This window comes from Colletotrichum costaricense, assembly GCF_030867565.1.
Source record: "Colletotrichum costaricense strain IMI 309622 chromosome Unknown Scaffold_15.1, whole genome shotgun sequence".
Lineage (NCBI taxonomy): Eukaryota > Fungi > Ascomycota > Sordariomycetes > Glomerellales > Glomerellaceae > Colletotrichum > Colletotrichum costaricense.
Genome location: NW_026848244.1, coordinates 644875 through 657110, shown reverse-complemented (window position 1 = coordinate 657110; position 12236 = coordinate 644875). Strand labels below are relative to the sequence as shown.

Genomic DNA, 12236 nt, shown 5'->3' with positions numbered 1-12236 from the left:
TCGCGATGTTTATTCGGATCGCATGTGATGCTCGGCGGTTATCGGGCGAGTAACTGTGGGTGGTTGGGTCTGGTGGTGGTGGGCGCAAAACGTGCGAGGTGGGGGCACTCGCTGCGGTCGCAAATAGAAGTTGTTGAAGTGATACAAATGAAAATTGTAGTCGTCGATGTGAATGATTGTCAAAGTCGTCAAATGCGTGCTATTGTGTCGTTGTCGTCAGCCTTCTATCGCTCGCCAGATTTGACGCGATCGATGGTGGTAGAACACATCGCACGTACCGACTTCCAAGTGTTGTTGTGGGTGGTTGGGAGTGTCGTATCAAAGCGTGGGAAAGACGAAGAGCCCGACTCGGAAAAGGAGGATGTCGAAATGGAAGAATGGAAAGGCCCGGAATGTCGCGTGGGTGGTTGTCGATGTTGATACTGGGCGTCGAAGACTTACCTGTGTCGTCGATCGGTGGTGGTCGGTTATCGGTGGCCGTGGTCGTTGTTTGTCGAAGTCGTAGTCGTCGTTGTCGTCGTCGGTGTCGAGATGTCGGCGGAAGAGAGATGCATCTGCACGCTCGCTATCGGCGACACAAGACTTTCAGGGACTGGACTGACCGGATACACAGCTGGGCATGGCTGGGACAGGACGGGAGTGGACAGGAAAGGGAAAGGTCGGTGCAATGTTGATGTCGGTCAGGCGTGAGTGGGCGTGGAGTGTGCGAGTGGGCGTGTGGGCGACGGGCGTGCGTGTGGTGTGTGTGGTGGTCGTCGTTGTTGCTGTTGCGGGTTGCCCCCTGTCACCCCTTGTCGTGGCAGGGCGCTAGTCCTGTTCAGGACCACTGGCTGCTACCACGGGCAACAAAAGGTGAGTGGCTGATGACGATTATGTAATATTTCCTTTCCTAAGGCACTCTCGTCAAGTATTAAGGTAGGCGCGGGAAAAGACGCAGGAAGGGACTCATCTGGTTGGACCTGCCAATCACAGCGCTGGATGGGGACCTTGATGGTGGAGAGTGTACCTTTTTTTGGCAACTGCCCTCAAGAGGAAACACCACCTGCCCTGAGCATCTCCGTGAACGATGTACGTACCGCTGCACCCGTCCACGACCTCACCTTCCATCTTCCTGGGAGAAAGATACGTACCGTGGATACTTGGTGTGTGCTGTCGCTGCCCCTCCTTCGTCATTTTACTCCTGCAACATCCGCTGGCAGCAGAGGAGTCATTTCAAGCATCAACCACCCGCATTATTTCTTCGATCAACGTCTAGTCTTCCCTACCAGGACACTCCTAACTCCTCAGTCTATCCACCGTGGGCTCTCTCTCAATACATGTCCACGATGAAGCTATTGCCATATGGCTGGCGGCGATCATCCACATCACGGCGGAGACGCCTTGTACAATGCGCCACGCGAAAACCATCTTAATGTCTAGGTGGAAGTAGAGCAAGTCGACACACCAAAGACCATCTGTCTCACTCATTGTCCGCCTTCGTCAAATCGGACGCCTCAAAGCTCCTCCCGCGTCATTGTTTTCTGACCCTCTGCAAACGCGCCCCGAAACTATGCCAGTGACTGAGCGCAGCCTACAGACGGACTCAGCAACGAGAAACCCAACCAACAGGCCAGACCAAAGAGACTTTGACCCTCAATTCCAATCTCAATCCTCGGATGACGACGGGTCGACGGCAGCGAGCAGGGCCACTCCCGGGCTGACTTGATCACCGTATCAGGGTCATCCCAAGTTTCGGTTCATGCAATGCACTGATCCTTTCCGGCCCACCACTGGCACCAACTGCCTTGAGTTCCTTCGCTGCGGCTTTGGTGCCCACCCGCCTGGTCGGTGCTTGCTGTTGCTTTCGCTGGCTCTGGCTTCTGCACGACATTGGACTGCGACCTGTTAGACGCTTCGAGGTTGCTCTGCACAGGCGCAGCCGCGTTGGCGCCGATCGAAGCTGCGATGCTGATTGTCCTAGCCTCTCGGGAAGAAAAAGAAAACAAGAAACAAGTCACATCACTCGCGGGAACCAGCAGAAAGGTTTGGATGCCATGTTTCAGGCGCCTAAGCGCCAAGGTCCAGTGTCCCATCCGCATGACACTGGAAATCCATCCGTCTCATGCCACCATCAACTCTACAAAGCTAAGAAAGTCGCCCATTTGCTCACCAAAATCCTAGGTCATCCTCTCATGCACCTAACCTTCCAAAAATTACCGGCTCACTAGTTCAAAGTTGCACTAGTCCAACGGATACGCACGCGGGAGATCCTCCTCAATAAGCAGGGAGCTCCGTTCCAGTGCTCCGCGCATTTTCCGTCGCCAATTTCTGCCCGGCCGGCGATCGTCACACCCGTCGCAGATACAAGTTGTCCCCTCCGTCCTCATGTCGCTTCCGATACAACCGTCCAATCGATATCGTCGTAACGGACCGGACGGCCGGCGCATGTGCAACCTCTCGGCGGACCCTGATCCAATGACCAAAAGATCCATCTCGCGCCGATACCACGGCCCTTTGACTGAAAAAGGCTCCCAACTACGGAGTACAAAGTCTCCAATGTTTCACGCCAACCGCTCGGAAGTGGCGGTCATAGTGCCGACTCTCGGGCCATCTGCGCCCTGCAGACAACGTCCCTTCGCCGCGGCACTGAAATCTCGGTCGCCAAATAAACGTGGGAAATGAGGGGTCCATGTGTTGTTGTCTTGCCAATTTATCATCTTCACCCGAATTCTCCTCAAGGTCAAACTCCGCAAATCTTTCGGGACGAGCGTCCGTATTCTGAAAAAATACGCAGCAACAGACTTATCATGTGTATTCGCATGCGCGGCAAATCGAAATTGAGCTGACGATGAATGAGAAGATTGCTTGTAGAATCATGAGCAACCTCAAAAAGCTTCGAAGCTCTGCCGTCCGTCTATTGATGAAAGTGGCTGGGATCATCAACAATTCTAGCCTTTCTATCCTTGGCGCTCTACATATTGCTTGGACAATGGCGCACCGCCACACACAATAGTCCGAGAACCATCGGGGAAAACAACTTGAGCCTCAGCATTTTCAGCACTAGGGTATTCCACCAATACCGGCTCTTTGATACTGCTGTTCTGCCATTCCAACGTCACGAGCCATCCACCCTTAGTTCGAACCCGTGAAAGCTCACCATCGGGCCAGCTTATGGGACATGACGGGAGAAGTCGAATCTCGACTACATGTTTCTCTGTGGTATCTTGCGAGACACTGGACTGAACCAAGCACTCGAGGATGCCGGCACACCCACCAAAGTTGCCGTCAATCTGGAACGGCGGGTGATTATCGAGCATGTTTGGCAACGTCGAGCTCTTAAGCAGCATATCCATATGCTGACCGCAGCCTTCGGCATCCAGGAGGCGAGCATGGAGATTGAGTAACCAAGCCCTGCTCCACCCCGTGTGCCCGCCTCCATGCGCTGCTCTTCGTTCCAGTACTCTTTTTGCAGCAGTCGCTAGTTCTGGAGATCTCCCAGGGCTGATGCTTTCTCCCGGGTACAACCCAAACAAGTGGGAGACATGTCGATGGCCCGGCTCAAGCTCTTTGTAGTCCTTTACTCCCCACTCTTGTATCAAGCCGTCGGCGTTGACAGACAACTCGGGCACCCTGCCGAGGGCCTCTATCACCTTGGTTCGCAACTGGCTGTTAATGCGCAGTTTATCAGTACTCCAAAGGTATCTCTCAAAGGCTATTCGAACAATAGTCATGTCGATGGCGGAACCTTCGCAGAGAATACCAGCATCGCCTGAATCAGAGATGAAGGTGTTCTCGGGTGATAGCGATGGGTTCGTTACCAAGTATGTGCCGCAAGCTGATGGCACTAGAAAGTCGAGAAGAAAAACGATACAACCCTCCAAGACAGTTGCGGCTCGCCTGTGAAGGATCTCGTCATACTGGTACTGCAAAATCTCAAATATGTCGATACAAACCCAGACACCCCCGAGAGGCCAGATAGTAGAGGGCATCCATCGGTCTTGGGGGTCTGTATCTGCCCAGATATCAGTGTTGTGATGCGCACACCATCCTCCACAGCCGTACATGGTCTTTGCCGTCTTTTTCCCTCGCTCTGCCATGCGCTCTAGCAAGTCGAGCATCGGAACAGAACATTCGGTCAAGTTACACGGTCCGGCCGGCCAATAGTTCATCTGGAGGTTGATGTTGATGGTATACTTGCATCCCCAAGGTGGAGCAAAAGAAGGGTTCCAGATGCCTTGCAGCGTCGCAGGCAGCGCCTTGACAGAGTCTCGGCTTGCCGAAATGAGCAAATACCTACCGTAATTCTGATATAGAGCAATCAGCCCGGGATCTCGGTTCTGTTTGATTCGCTGATCTGTTGGGAGATGGTCGGCATCAGGCCACATACGAAGCGTCGTTCTACCAAAGAGGTTCCGATAGTCCACCTGATGACGTTCAACCAGTGTGGCCCACGGGGTTTTCAGTGCCTTGAGGACATCATCCCTCGCGGCTTCTTCGGGTTCGTTCTCTCGGTAGGTCGTCTGAGCACCAATGGCAATCGTACACGCTGAAGAGGTCACCACGACACAGTTACCGACAGTCTCTACGGATCCTGCAGCGTCATCGCAAGAAACCTTGAGAATAATAGACAATCGATTGCTATTCCGTCCGCCAGGCGTCGCACTCAGTGTAATCTGCCCGTCTACTGCGTCGATGCTGTCGAGGAACTCGTTGGTCTCCCACTCAATCTCGCTGACTCGGTTCAGTCGAATGACGAATCGAGCGGCCTCCGATGCCGTGATCCTAAACGCCAAAATATTATCTGGGAAGCTGGCAATGGTGTCTCGACGGTAAGAGACACCACGACATCGATATTCGACAGTCATCTGCGCGGTTTCCAGACACAAGTATCGGCGGTAGTCCGTGACATCCTCAGTGGCGTGACAGAATTCAATGGTGCAAGTGCCTAGCGGTTCATAGTGTCGCATGCTGGCGGGCGTCGCGAAGAAGGCCTCTCGCACGAGAGACTCGGCCTCGGCGTGCTTTTCATCTCGGATGAGCTGTCGGAGTGTCGGCAAGTGGCGGAGGGCGTCCTTTGGTGTCCTGTCCTGCGGCCCGCCGTACCACACCGAGTCCTCATTCAACTGCAAGAGCTCGGTATCAGTTCGCCCATAGACCATGGCACCCAGCCGCCCGTTGCCGATTGGTAGAGCTTCAGACCATTCGGAGGCGGGGGACTGGTAGTGGAGACGCGAGGAACTGGGAGATCGGCCCTCGCCGGAGCCGGAGCCGAAGCTTTCTGGACCATGAACGGGGGGCATTTTGCCTGGGAACGACGTGCCGGTATGCCGGTGCCCGGATTGGACTACTTCGAGAGACGTTCTGGTCTAGTCTGGACCGCAAACTTCCAAGACAAACGGGGTTGGGGAAGAGACAAAACTCTGATGAGCTGGTGATCAGAATCTGTTTTGGCCGTCCAAAAGCCCTCTTTCAAAGACGATGAGAGCCGGGCGGCCCTAGGCGACTTTAACCCCAGACAACCCACGATGGACTGGGGTAGAAGCCTCGGCGTCGTATCATTTGAGGAAAATTGGCTCGGGGAGTGTGGGGTAGCCGGCCGGCCGTTTGCCTCGAGCCAATCATCACGGGTGAAAGCAGACCGAATATGCTCATTCCGGAGGGATGTGATGCCTGTCTGATCCAACTGCATGTTTGCAACCGCCCCGGCCAATCATCATCAGACAAAGCCGATGCTGTCTGAGCTGTTGAGTGGATCTAAGGGAAATACAGAGGCTGCTCTAGAGGCGAAGGAAGGGGAATCGGCAGTGGATTTGGACTGGTTCGTGCTGCAAGGAGCATCTCATGTGAACCACATGGCCAGTTGGAACGTCTGAGAGTCTGGGGATCGCATCCCTCTTCAGGGTTCGAGACCCAGCTATCGGAAGGCCATTCCGTGTTGCACTAGAAGGGTAGCAGTGCAGGATGAAAGCAGCCCTTCTGGTCGTGTCTTCCCGCTCCCAGAGCTGAGGTTGGGGAACCTCTATATATCCGCCGAGGCACCGCTGCAACCTGAGATCCTACGGTCCCAGAGACTCGGGCTTCTCGTTTCTTCACCCGCGTTTCCATTTGCCTCGATCCTCACCTGACGAGACTTCACGAAGCGGTCTTCTGCGCCAAAGCAAGACCGTCTAGCCAATCATGGCGCCTCGAGAAGATGTTGACCACACGGTCATCTTTCACGACGATGTCGCCCAGGCGAATAAGATTGGTGTTGCCGTCGAAGAAGTTGCGGCAACCCGCATCTCAGAGGCTGACATGATGCGTAAGTCAGCTGAGGCCCTTACACTGAAGTCCAAGACCGGCCTTTACATCTTTGGATACATGCTCGTGATGGGCTGCAACCAAGCAGGGTAAGAAAACAACGGATCCTGTTTGTCTTTGACGGAGGTAAAGGGATGATGGTGCTGATCATTCTGTGAATAGTTTCGGTATCGACTGGGGTGTCATCAGCGGAATCAACTCCAACGACCGATGGCACGACTTCTACGGGTTCGGCAACGCTGGTGTCATCATCTCTACGATCAACGCCCTGATGCAAATTGGTGGCTTCTTGGGTGCTCCCTTCCTGAGCTGCGCCGACGTCCTCGGCCGTCGGGGTGTCAACTTCCTCGGCAACGCTCTCGTCATCATCGCTGCTATCATGCAGGCCATGGCCCCGAACCTGGCCTGTCTCTTCATCGGCCGTCTCGTCCTTGGATTCGGCACAGCGCTTTGCACCGCGCCGCAGTACGTTGCCGAGCTTGCGCCTGTACACCTTCGTGGTCGCCTCGTTGGTGTCTTTGGCGCGTGTTTCCAGGTCGGCTCGCTGATGATGATTGGTATCATGATGGGTTTGACGAACTGGGACAGCGACTGGCAGTGGCGGATAGCCTTCTTCATCCAGGCCATCTTCCCTCTCTTCGTGTGTGTCACAATCTACTTCGTGTGCCCAGAGTCGCCTCGTTTCCTCTACATGCGCGGCAAGAAGGAGGAAGCCCGTCGCGTCGTGGCAAGGTACATGACGACCGACAACGACATCAACCACGAGATTGTCGACCTCATGATCCTGCAGATTGAGGAGTCTATCGAGACCACAAAGGCTGGGTTCCGCGCCACCTGGGATTTCCGGGTCTTCTTCACCAAGGCCGTGTGGTTCCGCACCGTTGTCCTGGCTGTCTACGCTGTTTTCCAACAGTGGAATGGGTACGTTATCTCTCTGAACCCCCTCGCTCTTTATCGCTGTCAATGCTAACATCAATCACCAACAGTGGTGGCATCATCGGATACTACCTGGCTCCCGCGCTCGACACAATCGGTATCACCTCGCAACTCGACCAACTTGGCATCAGCCTCGGCTCGACGGCGATCTACTTTGTCTTCACTCTCTTCGGCTCCTATATCATCGACTACTTCCGTCGTCGCACCCTCATTTTCGCCGGACTGATTAGCATGATTTGCGCCCAGATTGCCGTCACCATCACGAGCTGGCAGTATAACCTCAGCGAGCAGAAGACGACGGCCATCCTGACGGTCGTCTGGATCTACCTCTTCCAGGTCTGCAGCGCCACCTTCATCGCGACCATGCACAACCTCTACCCGGTCGAGCTGCTCTCGCTGCCGCTGCGTGCCAAGGGCATGGGCCTGTTTGCCATGTTCCAGGCCATCGCGGCCGTGGTGCACAACTATGGTATCGGCATCGGCGTCGGGAAAGTTGGGTACAAGATCTGGGCCGTGTACATTGTGTACAACTTTATTCAGATTATCATTAGCTACTACGTCTTCCCTGAGACGAGTAAGCTGAACCTGGAGGAGATTGATACCATCTTTGAGACGCCGGGCGGCAAGCCTGTCAAGTTGAGTATCAAGATTGCGGATGCCAAGAGGGAGAAGGCGAAACTTGATCGCCAGAATGGGGTATCGCAGCTTTGAGATGCCTGAACTCGTGGTCACGCATGGCACAACACGAGGCATGAACTCGGTTTGGAGTTGATATGAATAGCGTGTCATTGGTAGTCTGTCCCTTGATTTTCAAGGGGCTCCGATATCCAATTTGATTTATTTTGCATCAAGGACTTTGAGAACGACACTTGGCGAAGGTCTGCCAGCATGCCCGCATGTCTACTTCGACTTCATCATACCTACCTCAACTTTTCTTTACATCAACTCGTCCAATGACGGTTAACCCTGCAAGTCACTTCCTATCGTCACGTATACCCATAATCCACCCAATACTGCAAAAATCAACCTCCCCACACACCAAAGCCAAAAAGACAAAAGAACAACGCATCAGAGCGGTGATGAGTTGACAAGAGTGGGATTCGAACCCACGCCAATTACTTGACTAGCACCTGAAGCTAGCGCCTTAGACCGCTCGGCCATCTTGCCTTGTTGATTGGATGATGATTTAGTGATTGTGAGGTGCTCATGGATGGATGCAGATTGTGGTGGAGGGTGTGTGGCCCTAGGTGTGGAGCAATATGCATGGTTTTTGGTGTTGTGGATTGGTTGTTGGTTGGATCCATTCTGTTGTGGAACTTGGGGAGCTCGGGGACTGGGATGGTTTGCAGCGGAGATTATTGAGGGAGGCGAGTGGTGATTGGAAAGTTGGTTGTCTTTGAGATGAAGTATTGGGGGTTGAAGTTATGGGTTTCAAGTTCGTGATGGAGGCAGATGAGGAGTGTTGAGAGAAGAAGAGAAGACCAACTTTTCTATTGAGCCCATTCCAGGACTGACATGCTGAAAGCGACATCTACCCAGAGATGGAAGAGTCCAAAATAGAAATCACATATTCAAAGTCATCAAGTAAATGTCCGAAATGAATAGTCTAGTCTACCATGGATATCAAACCCAATAATCATAAGACAAACGCCTCAAATCAAAATATATACGGCACAAACCGCGCCGTGGAAGCGTGCCACCTCTCCCACTTCTCCCCAAACTCCTCCCTCAACATGCCCTCCTCCTCCCTCACCCTCGTCCACACACCAAACAAAAACACACAGCACGCAGCAGGCCCAAGAACCCACTGCACGCTCCTCAACCCCTGATGCCACGCCGGCGCAATCCAGCAGCTCAGCACGCCATCGAGCCTAGCTAGCAGCGCGACATTGGAGAGCACGAGAACAATGACGCCCGTGTAGCTCGGGTGCTGGAGGTACCGGTAAATCCCTGTCGTCTTGAGCTGATCCGGTTTCGTGAGCTGGAAGGTGAAGTTTTTCCCAAGGGAGCGGTAAGGCCCGAGGCGGAGCGGGACGCCGGCGAAGAAGATTGCGGCGAGCGGGAGGAGGGTTGAGGCGGACCAGGTTGTTAGGGAGGCGCTGAGGCCGTTTTCGGCGCCGTGGCGGAGGATGGAGGGCGGGATGTTGGGTGTGTAGAGGGTGAGGGCGGCGAGGTGGAGCGAGAGGAGGGCGAGGGGGAGGAGGATTACTTTGGGGGTGTGTCTGTGGGTGAGGTGCATCCAGCGGATCGAGTCTGCGTGTTTGGTTTGCGGTTGGTGATGGTGATGGTGGTTGTGGTGGTGAAGGTCGTCGTTTGGTTTTTGAGGTGGTTCGGGGTTGGGGTTTAGGAGGCCTATGTAGGTTCCGAGGGTGGAGGCCAAGATTGCGACCGAGAGTGATGCCTGGAATATAGACATCTTGTCGGCTTAAGCCTTGGGTTGTAGAGTAAAAGTGAAAAGAAGTGAAGATGAAGACGAGGAGTAAAGAGATAATGGAAAGAAGATCCGAGGCATCGCGAGACTACTAATTCAATCCCGCGTGACGCTTGTGGGGTGGCAAAAGCACAGGCCAGCTATATCTTGAGGTACTTTGGTCTGCCAACTTATCGTGTGGAAATGGAAGTACTCTCGATATCCATGCCCGTGCTGTCGGAATTACGTCTGGTTCATGCCGCGATATCCATACCCGTAACTTGTTATGCGATTAGTTGTGAGTGAATGGTAATATTTTAACCTTGATCCGATTATCGGAAGTCTAGATAAGTCAATCATAACTTTGTGTGGAGGGGCGTGGGAGAGCAGTGAGATCGCCCTGTATCAGTGTAGGTAAGGTTGTCTTCAAACCTTCACATGCGAAAGCTCACTGGATCTCGAATATGAGAACTTTGTATGAGTTCTAAATGACATAAAATGGCGTTTATAATAACAAAACGTCCATATGAGTTTAATGTACTAGGTGAGTCCGTTGGATTGCTGCAGTTCCCTCATCAGCTTGTTGGCAGCTCATATGAGCCTCATTGCGCTCTCACACTCACTACCCTGGAGGTCACCTTAAGCCGGGGCATCAACTTAGCTCGATAGGCAGACCTTCGATGCTCCAAACTGTCAAGCTACATGTTGAGAGCTCTCTGACTTGAATAGACCGAAAGACAAAACGAAGGCCTGCGACTTCGGGTGCGGATGCTGTATCTACATATCATTATCCATCGTAGTCGTGAGCTGCCTCGTGCAACTCACATCGCTTTAAAACCAAGGCTGAGTCTACCTCTCAGGCCACTTCTATGTCTACATGTACCTTATGCCAGGTAACACTAAATTAGAAATTATGTATTACACCTCTCCGGGCTCTCCTTCAACGACCTTAACCTCTGGTCCTTCAATCTGCTTCACCTTCCGGCCTTCCCACCAGGACATGAGACCGGCAAGCATAGCGACACCGCATCCCAAGCCGATGAAGGTGCCAGTAGCCCATGACTGGACTCGTTTGTTAGTACCATTCACGAAGTCGGGTCTGACACCATGATTACGGCGTACCGCCCATTAGTAAAGTCAAAGAGGGTACTCACAGGTCGATCAAGTCGGTTGTATCCCCACATGAAATAGCACAACACTGCCTGCAAGAACGTATTCCAAACCATCATCCAGATCGTGAACCCCAACTTCCACAGCGCCGTCGGCGGCGCGACCTGGCCAGTAAACGTCTCAGGCGCTTTCTCGCCCTGAAGAGCCCACGCAGGCGGCCGGAACCAGCTCTTATTCTGCGCCGCGAGCTTGAGCATCGCCGCCTGGTTCTTGAAGTTGACGGCGCGGATGTACCAGTACAGGTCGCGAAAGCGCCAGGGCGCGAGACCGAAGCCCGTTACGCAGAAGAGGGCGTTGAGGATCTGACTGGAGATTTCGAGCCACTTCTTGCGGGGTGAGTTATCGTCGTCGGCGGTTGGGTAGTTCATTGCTGGTGCGGCCTTGAGGAGGAGGAAGAAGAGCATGGCCTGGGAGGGTGGGTCAGTATGGACAGCTTCATTTTCATACATCATGATGTGAACTTACTCCCCAGGCCTAAGAGTCAAATCATGTTAGCATGTCTCATTTGCAAAGAGGCCGTGCAGTTGAGGTGGGGATACTTACGACAATATTCAAGCAGTAGATGGTGATGACAAACCCTGACGGCGTGAGGAAGAACTTCCAAAATGCCATCAACCCATTGACAATGGTCGTCTTCCACGGCGCCTTCTCCTCCGCCGCGTGCTTCTGATACAGACTCTGTCGCCGCCGGAACTGCTGACCCTCGCTGGGCAGCAGGCTCTCATCATGCGTCCCCGTCCCCGGCCGTGCCTCGTCCGAAGTCTCATTCAGCACAGCGGGTTCGTCCGTTTCTCTGATATTTTCTGATTTGTCGTTAAACACGTTTCGCCCACCGGCAGACGATTGCCCATTAATAGAAAACGTCGACGCGCGCCGACTCGTGTTGGATCGGATGAGCGCCAGGTCGCCGTGGGGTTCCTGGATGGCGTAGCGCGCCGAGTGGCCCTGCGCCGTGAAGGCGATGTTGTCGCCGCCGGATTCGGGGTCGCGGAGCTCGGTGAGATTCGGCGCCTGGGCGATTGCTGTGCCGGCGGCCTGCCACATGCCCAATTGCGGGTTCGCGTTCATGATGGAGAGGGACGCGCCCCGGACGCGGCCTACGATGCCGCCACCATTATCGGCGGACGAGGGCTCGGTCATGCTTGATAGTTCACGGAGATTGTGAGGACGGGTTGATGATGGGGCCTCTTCCTGGCGGTTGCTACGGTGTCGGATGTCGCGGAACGGCCCTCATAAAAAGGTGAGCGGGAGGCCGGTGAGTGAATCGGGCGTGAGATTGCGCTCTCAGCAGACAATCTGCGTCTGCTCACAGAGAGGGCTGTCGAGTTGTCGCGACTGTACAATGAAAACGCCTCACAGATCGCGGGGAGTCAATTTGCGATGATTGTCTATGTCAGATGCAGAACTTCGGTCCCCTTTTCCCTTTTTCCTAGGAACACCC

At 54.0% G+C, this 12236-nt stretch overlaps 5 protein-coding genes across 5 annotated transcripts; 1 reads left to right on the top strand and 4 right to left on the bottom strand.

Moving 5' to 3' along the window:
* Positions 1–318: 318 nt before the first annotated feature.
* On the bottom strand, positions 319–801 carry CCOS01_12564 (uncharacterized protein; the record flags this gene model as incomplete). Its single annotated transcript, XM_060460712.1, has 2 exons — positions 319–554; positions 612–801. Coding segments are annotated over 2 exons (426 nt in total), but the record flags the coding sequence as incomplete, so codon positions are not given.
* Positions 802–2936: 2135 nt separating this feature from the next.
* Positions 2937–5279, bottom strand: CCOS01_12563 (alpha-L-fucosidase; the record flags this gene model as incomplete). The annotated part of the gene is made up of 1 exon (XM_060460711.1): positions 2937–5279. One exon carries the CDS (start codon positions 5277–5279, stop codon positions 2937–2939), a length of 2343 nt encoding a protein of 780 aa, XP_060308759.1.
* Positions 5280–6156: 877 nt separating this feature from the next.
* CCOS01_12562 (sugar transporter) lies at positions 6157–7926 on the top strand (the record flags this gene model as incomplete). The annotated part of the gene is made up of 3 exons (XM_060460710.1): positions 6157–6368; positions 6442–7200; positions 7266–7926. 3 exons carry the CDS (start codon positions 6157–6159, stop codon positions 7924–7926), a joined length of 1632 nt encoding a protein of 543 aa, XP_060308758.1.
* A 946-nt stretch (positions 7927–8872) lies between these two features.
* CCOS01_12561 (isoprenylcysteine carboxyl methyltransferase) lies at positions 8873–9631 on the bottom strand (the record flags this gene model as incomplete). The annotated part of the gene is made up of 1 exon (XM_060460709.1): positions 8873–9631. One exon carries the CDS (start codon positions 9629–9631, stop codon positions 8873–8875), a length of 759 nt encoding a protein of 252 aa, XP_060308757.1.
* Positions 9632–10543: 912 nt separating this feature from the next.
* CCOS01_12560 (uncharacterized protein) lies at positions 10544–11935 on the bottom strand (the record flags this gene model as incomplete). The annotated part of the gene is made up of 3 exons (XM_060460708.1): positions 10544–10687; positions 10780–11228; positions 11335–11935. 3 exons carry the CDS (start codon positions 11933–11935, stop codon positions 10544–10546), a joined length of 1194 nt encoding a protein of 397 aa, XP_060308756.1.
* Between the last annotated feature and the right edge of the window lie 301 nt (positions 11936–12236).